This window comes from Ipomoea triloba, chromosome 1 (assembly GCF_003576645.1).
Source record: "Ipomoea triloba cultivar NCNSP0323 chromosome 1, ASM357664v1".
Lineage (NCBI taxonomy): Eukaryota > Viridiplantae > Streptophyta > Magnoliopsida > Solanales > Convolvulaceae > Ipomoea > Ipomoea triloba.
Genome location: NC_044916.1, coordinates 7,645,807 through 7,666,995, shown reverse-complemented (window position 1 = coordinate 7,666,995; position 21,189 = coordinate 7,645,807). Strand labels below are relative to the sequence as shown.

The 21,189-nt window shown below is 33.2% G+C and overlaps 2 protein-coding genes across 2 annotated transcripts; both read left to right on the top strand.

Annotated features, from left to right (window-relative positions):
- The first annotated feature begins 800 nt into the window (after window positions 1-800).
- LOC116022274 (probable LRR receptor-like serine/threonine-protein kinase At3g47570) lies at window positions 801-4,505 on the top strand. Its single transcript, XM_031262944.1, has 3 exons — window positions 801-3,465; window positions 3,884-4,268; window positions 4,431-4,505. Exons 1-3 carry the CDS (start codon window positions 801-803, stop codon window positions 4,456-4,458), a joined length of 3,078 nt encoding a protein of 1,025 aa, XP_031118804.1. The 3' UTR covers window positions 4,459-4,505.
- Window positions 4,506-17,074: 12,569 nt separating this feature from the next.
- On the top strand, window positions 17,075-20,660 carry LOC116022191 (probable LRR receptor-like serine/threonine-protein kinase At3g47570). Its single transcript, XM_031262832.1, has 5 exons — window positions 17,075-18,413; window positions 18,552-18,752; window positions 18,840-19,724; window positions 19,868-20,252; window positions 20,367-20,660. Exons 1-5 carry the CDS (start codon window positions 17,075-17,077, stop codon window positions 20,395-20,397), a joined length of 2,841 nt encoding a protein of 946 aa, XP_031118692.1. The 3' UTR covers window positions 20,398-20,660.
- Window positions 20,661-21,189: the final 529 nt, after the last annotated feature.

Sequence of the window (21,189 nt, the reverse complement as noted above, 5' to 3'; positions counted from 1 at the left end):
AAGTTGGAAGGTTAGACGAAGGAAAATAAAAGAATACAATGAAACATTGTCATGTAATCAACCATGTCAGCGCACAACCGGAAAGAAGGGGTATATACCGGCTATCAGGTGAATTCGGATGGATTTGCGCTGTTTAGGTTCTCTAAGTATAGCAATTTTTTCACGTTTAGTCATAAACTTTCAAATTGACCACATGTGGTCCTTCGACTTTCAAATTGTTACCATCCGTGGTCCAAGTTAACTATCATAATCCTTCAACTATCAAATTTTAACCACTCATGGTCCTTCCACGAGGACCACGATTGGTTAAATTTTGAAAGTTAAAGTACCATGGGTGGTTAACTTAGATTATGGATGGTAACAATTTGAAAGTCGAAGGACCATAGATAGTCAATTTGTAAGTTTAGGACTAAACGTGCAAAACCACTATACTTGGAAGACCCTATATGTCATTTAGCTCGAAAGTAAAACTATTGCTTTATTTACAAGAATATAATTATATTGCATATTAAGTCCAATTTATATCAATGAGTATTCTTACTATTTTTTATTAAAAAAATATTCAATTTATCATGTTGAATAACCAAAGAATTGAACGAATGAGGAACTGAAATTGCAAATTAAAACCTCTGTTTCAATGCCAACCTCAGCTTGTGAATTGGATAACCTTGAAACTCCTATATAAACAACCCACAGCGAAGTATCACATGTACATTATACCTTCAGCTCTTTCTTGTTTTTTTTTTTTTGATCAAATCAGCTCTTTCTTGTTAAGTGCTATGCTAGCTTCTCTTTACAAAATGGTCTCCGCAGTACTACTTTCCCAATCCATTATTGTTTTGATTTTCTCCACTTTCCTCCCTTCATGCACCTCCTTCCCCAAACCTGGAAATTTTACAGATCATCAAGCTTTGCTTTCACTTAAGGCAAGCATAGTAACAGATCCTCTTCATTTTACTACCTCGTGGAATGAGTCCACTCATTTCTGTGAATGGTTTGGAGTCACTTGTGGTCTCAAGCACCAGAGAGTCACCAAAATTGATTTGCAATCAAGTAGTCTTGGAGGCTCTTTGTCACCCTCCATTGGTAACTTGAGTTTTCTCAGGGAAATAATGCTCTATAACAATAGCTTTAGAGGCATAATTCCCGAGGAGATTGGACGCTTGTCAAGATTACAAGTGCTTAATCTCAGAGGTAATTCATTTTCAGGTGAAATGCCAAAAAACATATCAAATTGTTTTAATTTGATTGATCTCTCTTTGGGTGCCAATAATCTAACTGGAAGATTTCCTCTGGAATTCCAATCATTGTTCAAGCTTCAATACCTTGCTCTTTTCCAAAACAATTTGGTTGGTGAAATACCTGCTTACTTAGGGAATTTTACATCACTCCTTGCAATCTCTTTTATTCATAACAACTTCCAAGGAAAGATCCCTACTTCTCTTGGCCAACTACATCAACTTTTTTTCCTTCAACTCAGTAATAACAATTTGTCTGGCACCATTCCCACATCCATTTTCAATTTGTCATCATTGGAACTACTTGAACTATCATTTAATCGACTTGAGGGCTATCTTCCACCAAGTCTAGGCTCTGTTCTTCCAATTCTACAAAGTCTCAGTATTGGTAAAAACTTTTTAATTGGGCCACTTCCCATCTCAATATCAAATGCTACAAGTCTGAAGAACTTTGTTATTGTTGAGAATGGTTTTACGGGAGGAGTTCCGTCATTTAGCAATCATAGACAGTTAGACTATTTTGGGCTTAGTAGCAATCCTCTTGGTAATGGAAAATCCACTGACTTGGATTTCATGGTGTCTCTTCTCAATAGTAGTGCCACATTACGCGACCTAGTTCTCTCTCAGTGCAATTTTGGAGGCATTTTGCCAAGATATATAGGCAATTTTTCGAGGCTTAGGGGGCTTTATTTAGGTGGGAATGTCATTCATGGAGATATCCCAAATGAAATTCAATTTCTGGTTCACATGGAAGAATTAGAAATCAATGGAAACCAGCAAAGTGGTATTATTCCGACTTCATTGGGAAGTCTTCATTCGCTTATTTATTTAGACCTTTCAGAAAACAAATTGTCTGGAGTGCTTCCATCTTCTTTAGGAAATTTTTCCATGCTAAGTGAACTCTACCTGCAGTCCAATAATCTACAAGGTCCTCTTCCAGCAAGTCTCGAAAAATCCAAGAATTTGTTATATGTAAATCTTGCCAAAAACAATCTCAATGGCTACCTCCCGAAAAGCTTTTTCAATCCTAGTTCATCACTGGTATATTTAGATCTGTCTTACAATCAATTCACAGGTCCACTTCCTGTAGAAATTGCTGAGCTGAAAATTTTGGTGGCACTGAACCTCTCAAATAACATGTTATCAGGTGAACTTCCCAGTACCCTTGGTGCATTGAGTGGCTTGATTGATCTCATCATCAGCAACAATTTTTTCCATGGAGTTATCCCCCCTTCTTTGAGCTCTTTAAAAAGCCTTCAAACTTTAGATCTGTCTTGTAATAACCTCACGGGTGAAATCCCGAAATTCCTTGCTAAACTTCAATCCTTAAACCACCTAAATTTATCTTCCAATGATTTTTATGGTGAGATACCCACTGAAGGAATCTTCAAAAACAAGAGTGGTGTTGAGCTTAATGCTAACAAGCAGCTCTGTGGAGGTATTCCTCAGTTTGGATTGCCAAAGTGCATTAGAAAAGGGGAAAGACAAGATCTATCGCGCAACAAAAAGTTGGCAATATTCATTTCTAGTGGGACTTTGATTTTGATATTGGTGGCTCTCTTTGTGTTTGTTTACAAGTGGAAGAACAAGCAGTCTCCATTGTTGGAATCAACAATAGAAATCTCCCCTAGGATGTCTTACTGGAGTCTCCAAAAGGCAACTAATGGATTCTCTGAATCCAATAGAATTGGTTCAGGAAACTTCAGCACAGTTTACAAAGGCATTCTTGAGGATGGTTTAACATTTATTGCAATTAAGGTGATCAAAGTTCATGTAAGAGGAGCATCTAAGAGCTTTCTTACTGAATGTGAAGCATTGAGACAAATTAGACATCGAAACTTGGTAAGAGTTTTGACGTCTTGTTGTAGCATTGACCATGAAGGCAATGACTTCAAGGCCATAGTCTACGACTACATGAGCAATGGTAGTCTGGACAATTGGTTGCACAATCACTCAGAAAACAACGAAGAAAATCATGATTCCAAGAATTTAAACTTGTTGCAAAGGGTGAATATCGCAATTGATGTAGCAAACGCACTTGATTATCTTCATAATCATTTGGAGAATCTTTTAGTACATTGTGATTTGAAGCCAAGTAATATTTTGCTGGATGGGGGCTTGGTTGCTCATGTTGGTGATTTTGGACTAGCAAAGTTTCTTCCCATAAAAGATGCACCTACATCTTCATCTATAGGAATTAAAGGGACGGTTGGATATGCAGCTCCAGGTAATTAATTAAGCTATTCTCTTTAATTTTCTGAATTATTTCAACTTAATTAATACCTTATGCTTGTTAATGATTTTAGTTAATCATCTGCTACAGTTTCTGATGTTATTTAGATGTTCACTACTTTGAAATTTTTAAGAGATACTCAATTCTAATTAAACATAAAATCCAATTATGTTGATATCATAAATATAATGAAGTGTATAGGCTTTAGTAGGTCATGTGGATATAAACCATGAATAAAAGAAGTGAAAATATGCAATGCTAGAATTTTAATTTTTATTCTAAGAACAAACAACTTTGTTACCCATTTCCATTCAGTCTTAAAAGCTATTTTCGCAAATTTTCTTAAGCAGAAAGAATTGACAAATCTCATATATACTACTAATACTAACACTTGAATTTGAATGTCTTACAGAGTATGGGATGGGAAGTGATCTGTCAACATGTGGCGATATGTATAGTTATGGAATCCTTTTGTTAGAAATATTCACCGGTAAAAGTCCTACTTGTGATATCTTCAATAATGGGTTAACTCTTCATAACTATACTAAAATGGCCATACCTGAGCAAGTCATTGAGATTGTGGATCCAAAGCTATTCCACAAAGAAGCTAATGCAACACCTAAAACTTTTGTACTCGGGGACCGGATATTAGAATGTCTTGTATCAATTTTTAAGATAGGAATTGCTTGTTCCATGGAGTTACCCAGGGACAGAATGAACATTGACAATGCTATCAAGGAGTTGCGTTCAATCAAAGACACCCTTGTGCAACTTGGGGACATTAGTACCATTCCTCGGTGAGATAATTCATTTGTGACTGTCCTTAAATTAGTGCATTGAAAATTTTTCTCCTGTTGGTCATTTATACTTATCTATTAATGTAATTTATTTTTTTTATTTCATGTCATTTTCAATATTGATCGATGTCATACTACCATGTGGATATATGAAATTAGCAGCAGAGTGTGCAAGGTCAACAATCCTTAGAAAGTACTACCATAAGCGTATAATTCAGAGATTGAGATCACACAAGCTAGGCAGCAAATTCTGGAGATCGATTGATCCAGTTCAATTAGTCTTGATCAAGAATTTGATTTGATTATATTTCCTTTATAATGTTGGTTAATTTAGGATGTTTAATTTGCAGATTTCGCTCCGTTCCTTTTTGCAATTAATTTGTTTAAACACTGCTTCTCTTTTGCTCTCTCTCGAGTTTATGGCAATTGCAATGACCTTCATTTCCCAGTTATTTACAAGAAACTCGATAAAATTCGCTCTACGAATTTTCAACATTTAGACTGTGTTTGGAAACTCATAAAATGATTTCTGAAAATTATTTTATGAGTTTTCAGTGTTCGAATGCAATTAGAAAATCAAGTTAATGGAAAATGTGTTTTCCGTTGACGGGGAAAAATCTAGAATCTCATTTTGAAAATATTACCGCGATGAGAAACTATTGTTTCACGCCTGACATCTTGTCCTTCAAACTTTCAAGGCAAGATAATGATCGCAGGTTTAGAAAAATTTAAAACTTATAGATGGTTGGAAAAAATGCTAGTATTCTGTAATACTTTGAGATCATTTGATATCTTCAAACGTGTAATTGTTTTCCTATAGAGCTGTTGAAACGGAGCAGTGGGGCAGGGTCCGCCATATGACGGGGCGGACTAAAAAGCCCACCAAAATAGGGACCTAATGTTGGTCGACCCGCGGGCTTTGGCGGGGGCCCGTCAAAATTTAAAATTTTTAACTTTAAATAAAAAATTAATATAAAAAGGTGATAAGAGTATACTAAAATAACTTGGATAGTTTAAACATATAGGCCCTGTTTGGTAAATGGCCGTTAGCTGATTGAGTTGGCTGTTTGGGTTAGAAGGTATGATTTGTTGATAACATTGGCTGATTGTAGAAAGTTGTTTGATAAATTAGCTATTAGCTGATAGCTGTTTGGTATAATTTCTTTTCTCAAAAAGCTAATTGAAAAGGCTGCTTTGAGTAGTCTTTTGAATTTTAGCCTTTTGAAGTTACAAAAAGTTTATTATTTACCAACTAATAGTGATCAAATAAGCCAAAATTGGCTGATAGGCTGATTATTTACCAAACAGGGCCATAATAATACATAATAAGTTAATTCATAAATCAATAACAAATTATTTACAATTTACTAATTTTTTTTAACTTGAATATATATATATATATATATTTCTAATCAGGTGAGAACAAAAGCTTTAAGTGTGAACATGTGGTTTTTTTTTACCATTGATTTTGGGAGATCTAATGGTTGTTATTTTTTGTATCATATATTAATTATTTTGCAGTGGTTTAATGTTGGAGGCATTTTGGTTATTTGCTTCGACATTTGTTTAGAGAAAATTACAGTTTTGGTCCTATGACTATAGAGGTCTTGTTAATTGCAACATTTGACTTTAAAAACTAACACTTTAGTCTCTTAACTATGCATTTTTTTACAAATTTGGTCCTCCCAGCCAAATCACCAACCAAATTTGACCGGAGAAACGTAACCCATTTTAAATTAAATATAAGTGAGGGAAAAACGGTCAATTTATGTTTTAAAAGATGGGATTCCTCTTGCACATCGCTGATTAATGTGATTGAATGCATAAAACTATCTAAAGAGTATGAACCAACTAGAGAGTATGAATTTATACTAAATATTAATTATTCATACTTAACCAAATATGGACAATCAGATCTAAAATTATAATTCAAAAAACTTAATGAATTATAGAATAAATGGCAATAGTCAATTGCCTAGCAAATATGTTTTTCCAAAATTGCTAAATTGATTCAAAATCACTCTCCATAACCCAATTAATAATAATATTATTATTAATGGCAAAATTGCAAAGAATCCAAAAAAAACAACAAAATAGCCATAATAATATTATTAAATGGAGACTAAATGAGAAAAAAAACAAACAATGGTTAAACCCGCTATATTTTTTTTTACAAAACATTTTCGGATATAATTTTGAAAACTTGCTAAAATTTGAAGTCCGAAAAACATTAATATCAAGAAAATGATAATGTGCATAATATTTTCTTAACTGGAACATTGTCACATAAACTTAATTGGAAACAATTCAAGTTTCATAACTAAATACCATATTAATATTAATGGTATCATTACTTAAAATATTAATGGTAATAGGCAACATTTTAATCATCATTAACATTTAACAATGACAACCAAATTATGGTAATACACCTTCTTAATGTTTTTCATATTTCTAATGATAAAATATGTGACTAATTCAAATTAGCGGTTAACTTTAACTGTAGCGCATTAATTACCAATATTAACAATAATAGATATTTAATGACATACCTTAATTATGCAAAACGCATATTCCCATTGCACTAGCAACGATGATGATCCACAAGAGAAGAAAAACTCTAGAATTCTCCCCATCTTTATTGTTGTTGTGAGTAAACTCGATACAGCATCCAATGGTACTTAAAGATTTATTGGTAGGACTTAATTACCAACATTAATAGTCATGAAAAAAAAAGTGACATGATAATCTTACCAATGTACCAAATATAGTAGATTACCATTAAATAAATATTATGGACAAGTAATAAATGAGATTAGCCTCTAAACCTAGTAATTGATAATGCCAATTAATAATACATGCTGGACAACCTGTCGCCAACATCGCCTGAAAGAGGAGGAAGCGGGACGTCGCCGGGAAACCTAGCATCGCCGCCGCCGTGGTCTCCAAGTCGCGATGTCGACTTCGCCAACACTTTCCACCACCGTCAACAGAGGCCGGTGGCGCACCGACGACAACAAACGCACTGACCAACTCAATCCGATGATATATGCGCCGTTCGATCGTCGTTATCAGCCCTTCGTCGACATTAGAAAAACCGGGATTACGGCAGTAGGAGAAAAATTAATAATTTTGAAAATAAATCAAAATTACTCTTAATTTCAGCAGTTCATGATAAACCTAACAAATAATTCCAAAAAAAAAAAACCAAATGGAATTAAAATTGTGCTTAATGTCAAAAATAATTTTTTTGACAATCCAAAGTATAATTCTTTCGAAATATACATAAATTATTATATCCAAAACCGAATAGATATACGCATATTCCGAAGAATTATAATGAATTGATTGAAACCAAAGCATATACCAAAAACTTAATGTATATAAAACTTAGAGTTTGTTACCGAAATGGTCCCTTGACTATTGCGAAATTACCAATTTGGTCATCGAAAATTTTTCTTGCCCAATTTAGTCATCGACTTTGAAAAATTTAACCATTTTGGTCCTCCATTTATTTTGTTTAACACCAAAATAAACGAAAGACCAAAATGGTTAAAATTTTCAAAGTCGAGGAACTTAATTGGATAAGAAAAATTGTTGAAGACCAACTTAGTAATTTCGCAATAGTGGAGGGACCATTTCGGTAATAAACTCTAAAACTTAATATTGTTTTAGGCAAAACAATCAACCAGACAGAGATTATAAAGGCTCTGATACCAAATGTTAGATACAAATAATCTAACCATACAGAATAGTCTACGAGAAACCTGACCTCGTAGTAGCAGAAGCAGTGTTGATCTCCACCCACAGTTGATGTGTGATGCCTCTTGAACGGGAGACCGTTAGCCATATTTGGCTCATACTTGACTCAAAACCCTAGATGGTGTATTGGTGTCTAGTGAGTAGTATGAGTGCCGTATCTGAATGTGCAATATAATGAATATCATGTATCCCATCAATCCAAGTTTATATTAGGCATAGAGTCTGGTTGAATAACAGCTCTTAGTTATCCAGTCCAACCAAACTACTTAACAAGCCTAGTCAACTTGCACTACTTAATTAACGCCCTAATATATAATATATAATATATAATATATATTATTAGGGAAAATTTTACAAGCAGAAGTTTCAGTCGATAAAGTCAAGAGAATATCAATGTTTTTTAGAGGCTTGAAATATTTTACGCTGATAAAGAAAAAATAATACCTAGATTGAAGAAAGGTGTGACTTGCTATACGTTAAAGGGGCATTCTTTAAAAACCAGTTTCAATTACTTGTTTATAATGTGTGACTTGCTTAGAAGTTAGATATTTGGTTTGATATAATGCATGTCAACATTGGAACTACTAAGATCCCTTATATATTGCAGAGTATGGCAAGATATGGAATGTATTTGTTGTTCGCATAGAATCTGCTAAATGTAAAGCTGCAAAAGAAGTGATAAAATCACTTACAGCACACGTTTAGCACTTTCTCATATAGAGTTTCTTTTTATATAAGTACTAGTTTTATACGCGCATTACGCGTATGAGTTAATGTCCAATGTTTATATTTAAATAAATATTTGAAAGCATATCAATGCAAGATTATATAGGAGAAGTTTATACATGGGTAATTGAATGTCGAATTTTTTTATTTAAATATCTAACTCAAAGTATATGAATCCAAATTTTTTTATTTAAATATCTAACTCAAAGTATATGAATCCAAAATATTTTATTTAAATATCTAACTCAAAGTATATGAATCCAAAATAATTTATTTAAATATCTAACTCAAAGTATATGAATCCAAAATAATATAGAAAATTCATTAACTCAAAGTATATGAATCCAAAATAATATAGAAAATTCATCATAATTATTACTAAAATAAATGTTTGCAACCTTGTAAAATCAATAGTCTAAATATTTGGTCTAAAAATGATAGTCTAAATAAATGCTACTTTTCATTTGAATTTTTCTAAGTGTTCTTAATTCTCTTTTGAGTAACATTGTCATTGTCTTCATCTTTACTATTTGTTCTCTTCCTTTTTGTTGGTAGTGTGTTATTTGCAATTCGGTTATTGTTGGTAGCATAGATGACAACGTCATGCAATGAGATTATGATGTGAGAGCTATGGACTTTCCTTTAGGTGTTCTGCTTGGTGTTCAATTGGTTCAACCATTATTGTTGAATGAGTTATTGTGGATAAAGAAATCCCTAGTTTAAGAAAAAAGATTAAATAAATTAATAAAAATTTGAAAATTTAAAATATTATATATTCCAAAGATATTAAAAAGTAGTTTCTCGCTTCAATTTGCTTGGTAATGGGTTATTTGAGTACTTTCATTGTCAACAAATCCCCCAAGTAGTTAATATGATTGGTTTCAAACTATTCTTTTTTATTTTTTTTTCATGGTATTAAAGAAATACATATGTATCATTTTTTGTTGTAGCTACTACTTTATTTAATTTAATAAGAGTAAATAGAGTGAGAAACTTAATTATGTCAAATTTGATTGAGATGAGGTTCGAATCTAAGATCTTTCTTATAGAAATTAATAGGTAAGTTAAAAGTTAACAGAATATTAACGGAGGAGAGAATATTTAACGGAAAACTTAACGGATTATCATAAAAGTAAGGTTAAATTAGGTAATCTCTATTAATAATATTAATCTGAATTATCTTAACCATCTATTTGATTAAATAATTCATCTAAACCATCTATTTGATTAAATAATTTGACCGCCATTTTTTCTACCCATTTTAGGCCTAACTCTCTTTGGCTCTTATTAGTATAGTAGATATAGTAGATTATATGATTTACCAAATGTACATTTAATGATTATGTGGATTTTCAGCATCTTTACTCTGCTTGATTTTGGCTTTTTGACGACTGAACTGGATTATATTGTGGTTTTGTTTTGCAGTCGGCCTGCCATACAAGACACCTAAATTAATCTTAACTATTTTTTTGTTGGCAGCGTATCCATTTTTTTTTGTTGGTAAATTCTGAATGCAGTTGTGGAGCTTAAAATATGTTGATCATTCAAGATACCTCCCTGAAGCAAAGTGCAATCCTCCTCCTCCTCTGATAAGATGTTTCTTTTTTTTGGTATGCTTGATAAGATGTTTTAATAATTTGTAATTTTAAATATTTTGTATTTTGTATTAAGCTTTAAAATAGTTTGTTATTTTAACTAATTACCAATCTTAAATATCAATCTTTTTTTTTTCTTTGAAAACAAATATCAATCTTATTTTAATTACAAATGTCTCATATAATTTTTTCACATCAAATCAACATAATTAGTAAATGACAAAACTATATATGAATGAATAAAGTTCATATCTCCTTTTTATATGTGAAACTTAACAACATCAATACTTTTTTATAACATAGCGTAATTTGAATACTTATCATCTTCAGTTATCATACTAGTAATAATTTAAATAGCTAATGACCTTGTGGTCAAGTGACATGTAGTGACTCTCTCAATTGGGAGGTCATGAGATCAAGTCGATCAAGTTTCAGTGGAGGCGATATTGACTTTTTGTGTTTTTTCAACAGGTTGAGAAAATATAGATGAACAGATATTACAATGTAATAGAGTCATTAGTACTATACTTTTTGTGTTTCTTCAACAGGTTGAGAAAATATAGATGAACAGATATTACAATGTAATAGAGTCATTAGTACTATAATAGAGTCATTAGTACTCAAAAAAGAATAATTTAAATATTTTAGGCCAATCAATCCAAACTCCAATCATTATTCCCTAGACCATGGTTCACACATTTGTGTGAATCATAAATAAAAAGTACATTTTTAATATACTAAAACTCTAAAAGTATGTACATTTTTAATTTAAAAAAAGTATATTATTTGTATACGTAAAGTACATTATTTGAAAGCAATAATTTTTTATATATTATCAAATAATGTATATTCAGTACACAAAGAATGTACTTTTAGTATATTAAAAATGTATATTGTATTCATGGTCCACACAATAATTTTCCTCCAAACTCATTCATCCTTAATCAATTTAATCAACCCAATAGTTACAACTAGATACTACATTATAAATTTATAACTCAGTCAGTAGTACTAAAAAAAACAATTTAATCAACCTAATAAAAGAAATATTAGCCTAACTAACAAGATTAAAGTAATTAATTATCAACCAAAGTAGAATAACACATTTAAAGGCTCATTTATCTTTATTTAAAAAAAATAATATCTACAAATTGTCCTGTTGAGACTTTTTTAGTCATGTCACTTAAGAGCAGTTGTTATGTCGTGGACCCAAGTCTACCTTGCAAGGTAGACATGGGTCCAAAACGGCAGCGTTTTATGAGCTGAGGGTAACGGTGCCGTTAGTGGCACCGTTTTCCTCAGCCAATCAACTTTTTTTTTTTTTTTTAAATAAGGGGTATTAATCTGCGATTCACCATTCCATCTTCCATCTTCACCATTCATGTGCAATTCATCTTCAGATCTGCGATTCACCATTCCATCTTCCCTCTTCACCATTGAAAAATAAGTCCCCTTCCATCTTCACCATTCATCTGCGATTCATCTGCCATTTTCGCCATTTTCGCACCTTCATCCACCATTCTCATCGTGCTTGACAGCATTGTTCATCGCCATTTTGCAAGCATAGTTCACCGTAGTTTTCATCGCAATTTTGCAAGCATTCTAACTAGTATAATGAGTTTATTTAGAATAGGGTTTATGTTCCATGTAATATACACTGTTAATGGTTCAAAAATGGAGTTATATATTGTGAACATGAAGTTATTTTTTTGTGAACTAGAGCTCTGTATCTGTGCATGTAGAGCTATGTTGTTGTGAACGTAGAGCTCTGTGCTTGTGAACCTAGATCTCTGTATCTGTGAATGTATAGTTCTGTTATTGTGAACATGGAGTTATATATTTGTTAACATAGAGTTTTGTATCTGTGAATGTAGAGCTATGTTGTTGTGAACATGGAGTTCTATTTTTTTGTGAACATATAGTTTTATGTTTGTGAACATAGAGTTCTGTATTTGTGAATATAGAGTTCTATAATTGTGAACATGTAGTTCTATTGTTGAGGACTTATTAGAGCTCTGTGTTTGTGAACATTGATATCTATATTTGTTAATGTATAGCTCTGTTATTGTGAACATGTAGTTATATTTTTGTGAACATAGAGTTCTGTATTTGTGAATGTAGAACTATGTTGTTGTGAACCTAAAGCTCTGTATCTGTGAATGTGTAGTTCTGTTATTGTGAACATGGAGTTATATATTTGTGAACATAGAGTTCTGTATCTGTGAATATAGAGCTATGTTGTTGTGAACATGGAGTTATATGTTTGTGAACCTATAACTCTGTATCTGTGAATGCTGCGACGAAGATGATTTGCAAGAGAGAGCTACAATTAACGCTGTTAATTTTTAATTTTTAACAAAAGTTAATAAAACGACGCCGTTTTGGACCCTGGTCCACCTTGCAAGGTGGACCTGCAAGGTGGACCTGGGTCCACGGCATAATTTGCCACTTAAGAGTGCAAAGTATAAGTGGGCTGGGTTTCGAAACTTTCTCAAATTTTAAAGTTTTAAAGCCCACTTATACTTTTCACTCTTTTTTTTTAATTTTTTTTTTATAAATACACTTATGCATTTATAAGGTCATTTGTCTTTAAAATCGGAATCCATCTCAACCACACAATTAAATTTTAAATTCAATTTTGAATGTCATTAGTGTTAATGAATTTCACTTCTCCTATAAATACATGTGGTTGCAAAGCATGATTTAACTACTACAAAATTTTGTTTTTACTCACCAAATATAATCTCTCAAACTCCGGTAAAATATTCTCCCACCCTTTCCTAAACTATAAAGTGTGTTCCCTTTGCTCATATTTGTTGAAAGTAGTATATTTGAGTGCTCAAATATATTATTATCATTTATTGTATTTCGAGAATCTGATACTTTAATACCCTAGCTAACACCTTCGAGAAGAAACAAATCGATTTTAAGAAAAATGTGTTTTATAGGCCTTATATTAACCATTTTTTCTGTGGAGAATTTGGTTTTTGAAATAATTGTGAAATTAAAATTTCCAGCATGTTGTAATAACAACAACAACAGCAATCATTAAAGCCTAGTCTGCGAAGTTAATCTCACGCTGAGTTTGGTCCTCCAAATTTTCCATGCAATTGCTTTCAAAAATTGTATTATGCAGAAATTTGTACAATAATTGTGTAAACATTCTAACTAGCTAACTAGCTACTGTCAAGCCCCAAAATTTCACGCGGATTTTGGTCCCCCTAAATTTCCGTGCAATTGTTTTCATGAATTGTATTATGCAGAAATTTGTACATACAATCATTCTACTTGCTACTATATATCAAGACCCAAATTTAATTTTCACGCGGATCGGAGTTTGGTCCCCCAAAATTTCCATGCGATCAATTGCTTTCACGAATAGTGTTGTGCAGAAATTTGTACAATAATTTTGTAAACATTCTACCAGCTACTGTCAAGACCGAGCCATCAATGACGACCTTCATCATCCATGAGAGCAACTGTCAACTAAAATTTAATTTCTACAGGAAAAAATTCTTCTTTGAAATATTGTGCATATGTCACTCAAAATTCAAAGTCTTTAGGCCAGCTGACCAATGATAATTATTTATATTCTTTTGCTTGCTGATCTTCTGGTTGGATGTATAATTCATGCTTCACAACTTTATAAACCATTTCAACTATTTTACCCTTTGATAATAAATTGAAAATTAATAAAAATTTCATGTAATTGTTGTATATACGTGCACATGGATATTTGTTTGTTGGATAAGAATAAAGCGATTCTTAGGATTTTTATATATAATTTTAAATTTTGGATAGGATCGGAGAATAAAAACTAAAATTTTACAATATAATTAGATTCCTAAAACATCGTCATCAACGTAACCCTCAACGGCACATCAATGCCAATTGATGGATCACAAATTATGATTGTGACTTTGTTATCTATCGAATTTTGAGTTAGGCGTGCCAAAACATTAGCCTAATTAAAGATGGGTGAGTCTAATTTGAGACCCTCACATAAATTCTTATATGTGAGATTACTGAGATAGGTAATGTTAAGATGGAAATTTAATACTTATGCTAAAAAATGAAATACAAATCATGAATATATGATTCATCACTTATAAGGGAATGTATAATAATTTTTGAAGAAAAAATGTAATACTTTTAAATTAAAATGTAATATTTAGGGTTGAACATTTAGTTATAAGAAAAAGCTAAGTATAATACTGCCAAACATCTTGTGCTTAGATGACACCTCTGTGACTCATTGAGAAAAGGTTCTATAGAAAAAGTATAGAACAAATAATACCTTATAATAGAGTCAATAATATTTTTTATGGAATATAGATATAAAATATGGAATCTCTATAGATTAGGTGGTCTTTAGGGATTTAGGTAGTTAGGCATATATTTCCTATTCGTAGTCTTCTAGCACCTATTTATAGGGCTTTGTATTCTCTTTTCTATAAGACAGTATAAGACATCATATTCAGAAATCCTCTCTTTACTTTCGTAACATGGTATCTGAGCCTTTACTATAATTTTTTTTCGCTCCGTTGTCGTCACATGCGTGAGCCTCACGCGCTGCCACTCTCCTACGCACCGGCGCGTGAGGCTCCTCCAACGACTGGAAAACGTTTTAGTCAACTGCTCCTGGGTCGCCTGAGTTCGTTTGTCTCGGATCTGGACTTGGTTTGTGCGTTGTCTTCGATTTTTTGCTTTACGATCACTTTGTCTCGTACACATTCAGGCTTGAATTTTGTGTACTTGTGATCTGTTTCTTTTTTTGGATATGGCTGAGTCTGATGCATCTACTTCTTTGAGTTTGTTGAGTTGGAGTTCGTTGCCTGTTTTGTTGTTGTCAACCCCTTTTTGATGCTCATTGTCGTTTGGGGCATGCTTCCCTTTCGTTGGTAAAGAATTTGTGCCTTCCAGTTTGGAGTTTGTCTTCTTTACCTTGTGTGTTCAAGCTTGTATGGTCCACGTTGTGTTCACCCGGAGTTGCGGTATTGATGGCGTTCAAGCTTTCGGTTAAGGGGGAATCCAATCCCAAGCTTGTTCGGTCCACGTTGTGTTCACCCGAAGTTGCGATATTGGTGGCGATTCAAGCTTTCGGTTTACGAGAGTGCCCAACCCCAAGCTTGTTTGGTCCACGCCGAGTTCACCCAACTGTCCGTAGGTATTGATGGTGTCCAAGCTTTTGTTGCAGGGGGAGTGTCCAATCTCAAGCTTGTTCGGTCCATGTCGAGTTCACCCAACTGTCTGTAGGTATTGGTGGCGTGCAAAGCTTTTGTTCAAGGGGAATGTCCTAAATGGATTTAAGTTAGTTCGTTATTTAGTTATTTGGTTATTTTGGGTTATTAGTTATTTGTGTAACAAGTTGGGCATAATTAATATCTATGCTCCAACTAGAGATTAATATATGGAATATCTATAGATTAGATAGCCTTTAGGGATTTAGGTATGTAGACATATGTTTCATATTCGTAGTCTTCTAGCACCTATTTATACGGTCTTGTATTCTCTTTTCTATACAACAATATATGACAGTATAAGACAGTATATTCAGAAACTCTCTCTTTCTCTTTACTTTCATAACAATATTTAATAAAAAAAAGTATAATACTAATAATAAATAAATTGATTGATTGTTACTTATGAGAGAAAGTGTAATATTTTTTATGAAAAATATAATACTTTTAATGAAAATGTAAAATTAAGGGTTGAATAATTATTTATGAAGAAAATTGTAATAGTTACGAGAGACATTATAATACTTATTAAAAATCTAACCTGTCCTAATTGTAAGATTTTTTTTTGTTTTTGTTTTTATTTTTTTTTTGTTTTTATTTTTTTTTTGTTTTTAATCGATCTGTTTTTTGAATTAATTTGATATGATAGGTCAAAGTGATAATCCATTCCATTTCTATCGGCATTGATCCACTTGCACTTGCATCTCATTTCTCATCTACTATCAGCAGGTGTTAATTTTAATCTTGTAGACTACATTATTCATTTAATTTTCAATACTGAGTTAAATCTTAATTCAACTTAGTTTATTTTTATTAAAAATTTTGTTGTTTATTATAACCGGCTACTGAAGAATTTCTCGAAATTAAGATAAATATAGTCATTTTTTAATCTTAATTTGCTTCCGAACGAACGAAATTAACCAAAATTAATTTTAGGACAAAAAACCATTTTCAGCTAAGGTATTAGTATTATTTTAGTATTTTGACCCCGTGCGTTGCACCCGTGTTGAAAAGAACTGCAGTTGTGCGGAACAGAGGTCGTGTCATTCATCTGGAACTGCAGTTGTGTTGAACAGATACTGTAGTTGTGTTGAAAAGATACTGTAGCTGTGTAACCTGTGTTGAATAGATACTGCAGTTGAGTTGAATGGATGAACGACCTCTGTTCCGTGCAACTGCAGTTTCCTTTCAACACAACTGAAGTATCTTTTCAATACAACTGGAGTATCCGTTCAACACAACTGCAGTATCAGTTATGATCATGGTCCACAATGCATTGTGGACCATGGTCCACGATATAATTTGCGGTTAACATGTTCACCAAAAGTAGGATTAAGGTTTTCCCAAAATCCCAATGGGTATTTTTGTACATTTACGTATTTACTTTATATTGGTTTTGTATTCTTGAGCTCTATAAATACTCTCATCTTTCCACCCAATCCTAGTGCACTCAGTATAATAAAGTTTGTATCTTCTCCACAAAATGAGCTTCTCCCTCTTTTGTTTTTATGCTATATTTGCCTTCCTCTGCAAAGCTTCCTCCTCCCTGCCCGGAAATGTTTCTGATCACACAGCATTGCTTTCACTCAAAGCCAACATCATCGGAGATTCTCTTCAGTCGTGGAATGAGTCTACCCATTTCTGTAATTGGGTTGGAATAACTTGTGGTCGCAAACACCAACGAGTTGTATCAATCGATTTGAGTTCGAGCAACCTTCAAGGCTCTTTGTCCCCAGCAATTGGGAACTTGAGTTTTCTTAGAGAATTGATTCTTTACAACAACACTCTAGCAGGTATAATTCCTAAAGAGATGGGTAGACTTACAAGATTAAGTGGGTTGGATCTCACTATTAATGTATTTTCAGGTGAAATTCCAAAAAACCTTTCACATTGTGTTAGTCTAACAAATTTTTATTTGGGAAACAATAATCTAACGGGTACATTTCCTTTGGAGTTTCGATCACTGTCCAAACTTGAGCACCTTTCGGTTGTCACAAACCACTTGACGGGAGAGATACCTGCTTACATAGGCAATTTTTCATCACTCAAGAAACTTTCTTTTGGTGTAAATAATTTCAAGGGAAAAATTCCTACTTCTTTTGGATGCCTGCAGAAAGTTTTTGTTATTTATGTAAACAATAACTACCTGACTTCTACCATTCCCATGTCCATTTTCAATATTTCTTCATTGATCGAGTTTCATGGAGAAGAAAATCAACTTCAAGGATATCTTCCTCCAAATTTAGGCTCTACTCTTCCAAATCTAGAGTTTTTAAATATATTTAATAATTACTTAATAGGGCGACTTCCCATCTCAATCTCAAATGCCACAAGGTTGTGGTATTTTGATGTTACTCATAATGGTTTTATTGGAGGAGTACCGTCATTTGGTGGACTTAAAAGACTAAAATATCTTTCACTTGATGACAATCCACTTGGTAATGGAAAATCCACTGATTTGGATTTCATGTCTTCTCTTCTCAATAGTACTGCTACACTAGTGGCCTTGTATCTTAGTAATTGCAATTTTGGAGGGGTTTTGCCCAGATTCATAGCAAACTTTTCAAGTCTTGAGGGTTTTCTCATTCCAAAAAATGTCATAAGTGGTACTATTCCAAGTGAAATTCGTCATCTTGTTAACTTACAATACCTAGACTTATCAGAAAACCAGCTAGGCGGTACTATTCCAAGCTCATGGGGAAGCCTTCAAAAACTCATCGGTTTAAACCTTCAAGGAAACAAATTGTTTGGTGAGATTCCAATTTCAATGGGAAATCTGTCCATTCTTAGTGACCTTTACCTACAATTCAATGAGTTGCAAGGTACTATACCGAAAAGTTTTGAAAAATTTAAGTATTTGTTAGAATTAAATGTTTCCAGAAACAAACTCCATGGAAATTTTCCCAAAGTTATCTTCACATCACTTTTGCATTTAGACCTCTCTCACAATCACTTTACAGGTCATCTTCCTGTAGAGATTGGTGGGTTCAAAAATTTGTTGTCACTAAACCTCTCAAACAACATGTTCTTTGGCACACTTCCAAGTACCATTGGTGCATTGAGTAGCTTGATTGAACTCAACATCAATCATAATCTTTTCCATGGATTTATCCCTCCTTCTTTCACTTCTTTAAAAAGCCTTGAAATTTTAGATCTATCCTGTAATAACCTCATAGGAAAAATACCATAATTTCTAGGTAAACTTCGGTACTTGAAGCAATTGAATATATCATTTAACCATTTGGAAGGTGAGATACCTACTGAAGGGATTTTTAAACACAAGACTGAAGTTGAGCTTGGTGGTAACTCCAACCTCTGCGGAGGTATTCCGCAATTTGGGTCGCCAACATGCCCAAGAGAAGGGGGAACAAAACATCTGTCCCATATTCAAAAGCTGACAATTTTTATTTCAAGTGGGACTTTGATTCTACTGATAATTGTGGCTCTCCTTGTGGTCATTTACAAGCAGAAGAACAAGCAGCCTTTAATGTTGGATGCAACAACAGAGTTCATGCCTAAGTTGTCATATTGGAGTATCCAGAAGGCAACTAATGAATTTTCTAAATCCAGCATTATTGGATTTGGAAAATTCAGCACAGTTTACAAGGGCATTCTTGATGGTAGTTTGGGAATAGTTGCAATTAAAGTGTTCAAGCTTCAAGTGAGAGGAGCATCCAAGAGCTTTTTGGCAGAATGTGAAGCGTTGAGGCAAATTCGGCACCGAAACTTGGTAAAAGTTTTGACCACTTGTTGTAGCATCGACCATGAGGGTAATGACTTCTTGGCCATTGTTTATGAGTATATGATCAATGGTAGTCTGGACAATTGGCTGCACAATCTCTCAAAAGATACAGGAGAGAATAATTATTCAAAGAGTTTGAACTTGTTACAGAGGGTAAATATTGCAATTGATGTGGCAAGTGCACTTGATTATCTTCATAATCAGTTGGAGACAGGTTTAGTACATTGTGATTTGAAGCCAAGCAATATTTTGTTGGATGGAGACTTAGTTGCTCACGTGGCTGATTTTGGATTAGCAAAGTTTTTTCCCACGGAAGTTACAGTTGCATCTTCATCTAACCAAGAGAGTTCATCTATAGGAATTAAAGGAACTATTGGATATGCAGCTCCAGGTATCCTATTTTCTTTTATTTATTTAATTAATCATCTTGAAACTTTTAAGAGAGAGTCAATTCTCATTAAACATAAAGACTTTTAAAGTATATATATAAATTTTGGTGAAAGAGTACTAATGCTTGAATTTGAATTTTTTCAGAGTATGGGATGAGAAGTGATTTGTCAACATTTGGTGATATGTATAGCTATGGAATCCTTTTGTTAGAGATATTTACCAATAAAAGTCCTACTAGTGATATCTTCAATAATGGCTTAACTCTTCATAACTATGTTAGAATGAGCGTGCCTGAGCAAGTCATTGAGATTGTGGATCTAAAGCTATTCAACGAAGAAGCTAATGCAACTCCTAGAAGCCTTATACTTCAAAACCAGATAATAGATTGCCTTGTATCAATTTTTAAGATTGGAATAGCTTGTTCCATGGAGTTACCCAGAGACAGAATGAGCATTGGCAATGCCGTCAAGGAGTTACATTCAATCAAAGACACCCTTGCAGAACTTGGAGACATTAGAACCATTCCTTGGTGAGATAATTCATTTGTGACGCTCCTTAAATTAGTGCTTTGAAAATTTTCTTTTGTTGGTCATTTATACTTATTTATTATGGTAATATTTTTTTCATGCCATATTCAATATTGGTCGATGTCATACTACCATGTGGATCCATGAAAGTTAGAGCAAGATGTATGAAGTAATTAAGGTAGCAGCGGAGTTTGCAACGTCAACAATCCAATCAGCAGATCGAAGACTGAGATCATACAAGGAAGCAATTTATGGGGATTGATTCATTCCAATTGTACTTTGATTGAGAATTTGATTTGATTTTATTTGGTTTGTGATGTTGGTTAATTTTGATGTTTTGAAGATTTTGTTACTTTCCCTTTTGAAGTTAATTAGTTTGCAAGTCCATTGCAACTTCTTTTTCCTGCAAATTTCTTTCTCCCTTAGTTTTGACAATGCTTTCCCTGGAGTTTACGGATAATTGCAATACAAAAACACCCAGAATATCCACATGTAAGAACTCAAAGCACGAAGTAGAAACATATATGCTATTAGGAAAAGGAAAATGACTCATTTTCTAAAAACTATACTAGCTAGTACCATTAACATTCTTCATAATAGGTCTTTCTAAGTAATACAATCCATTTTCTGAAGATTTTTCTAGCATTGGCTGTATTTTGCCTATCTTGCTGAGAAATCTTACCATAGACCTTATTCATTGATGAATAGGATCCGTCACCATAAGTTGTAACCTCAGATCACTCCAGCATACTCTTCATTTAGACCTATCAAGAATCTAGCAACATTCATTTGGGTCTTGATTTTGACCCAAAAAAAAAATTCCATCGTCTTAGTCGAACGGACAACAACCAACACAGGTTCAAAATTTTTACAGAGTGCTATGGTCATTGAATCCTCTATGGGTATATCTAATATCTTCACTTCAAAGTCTATTTTGTT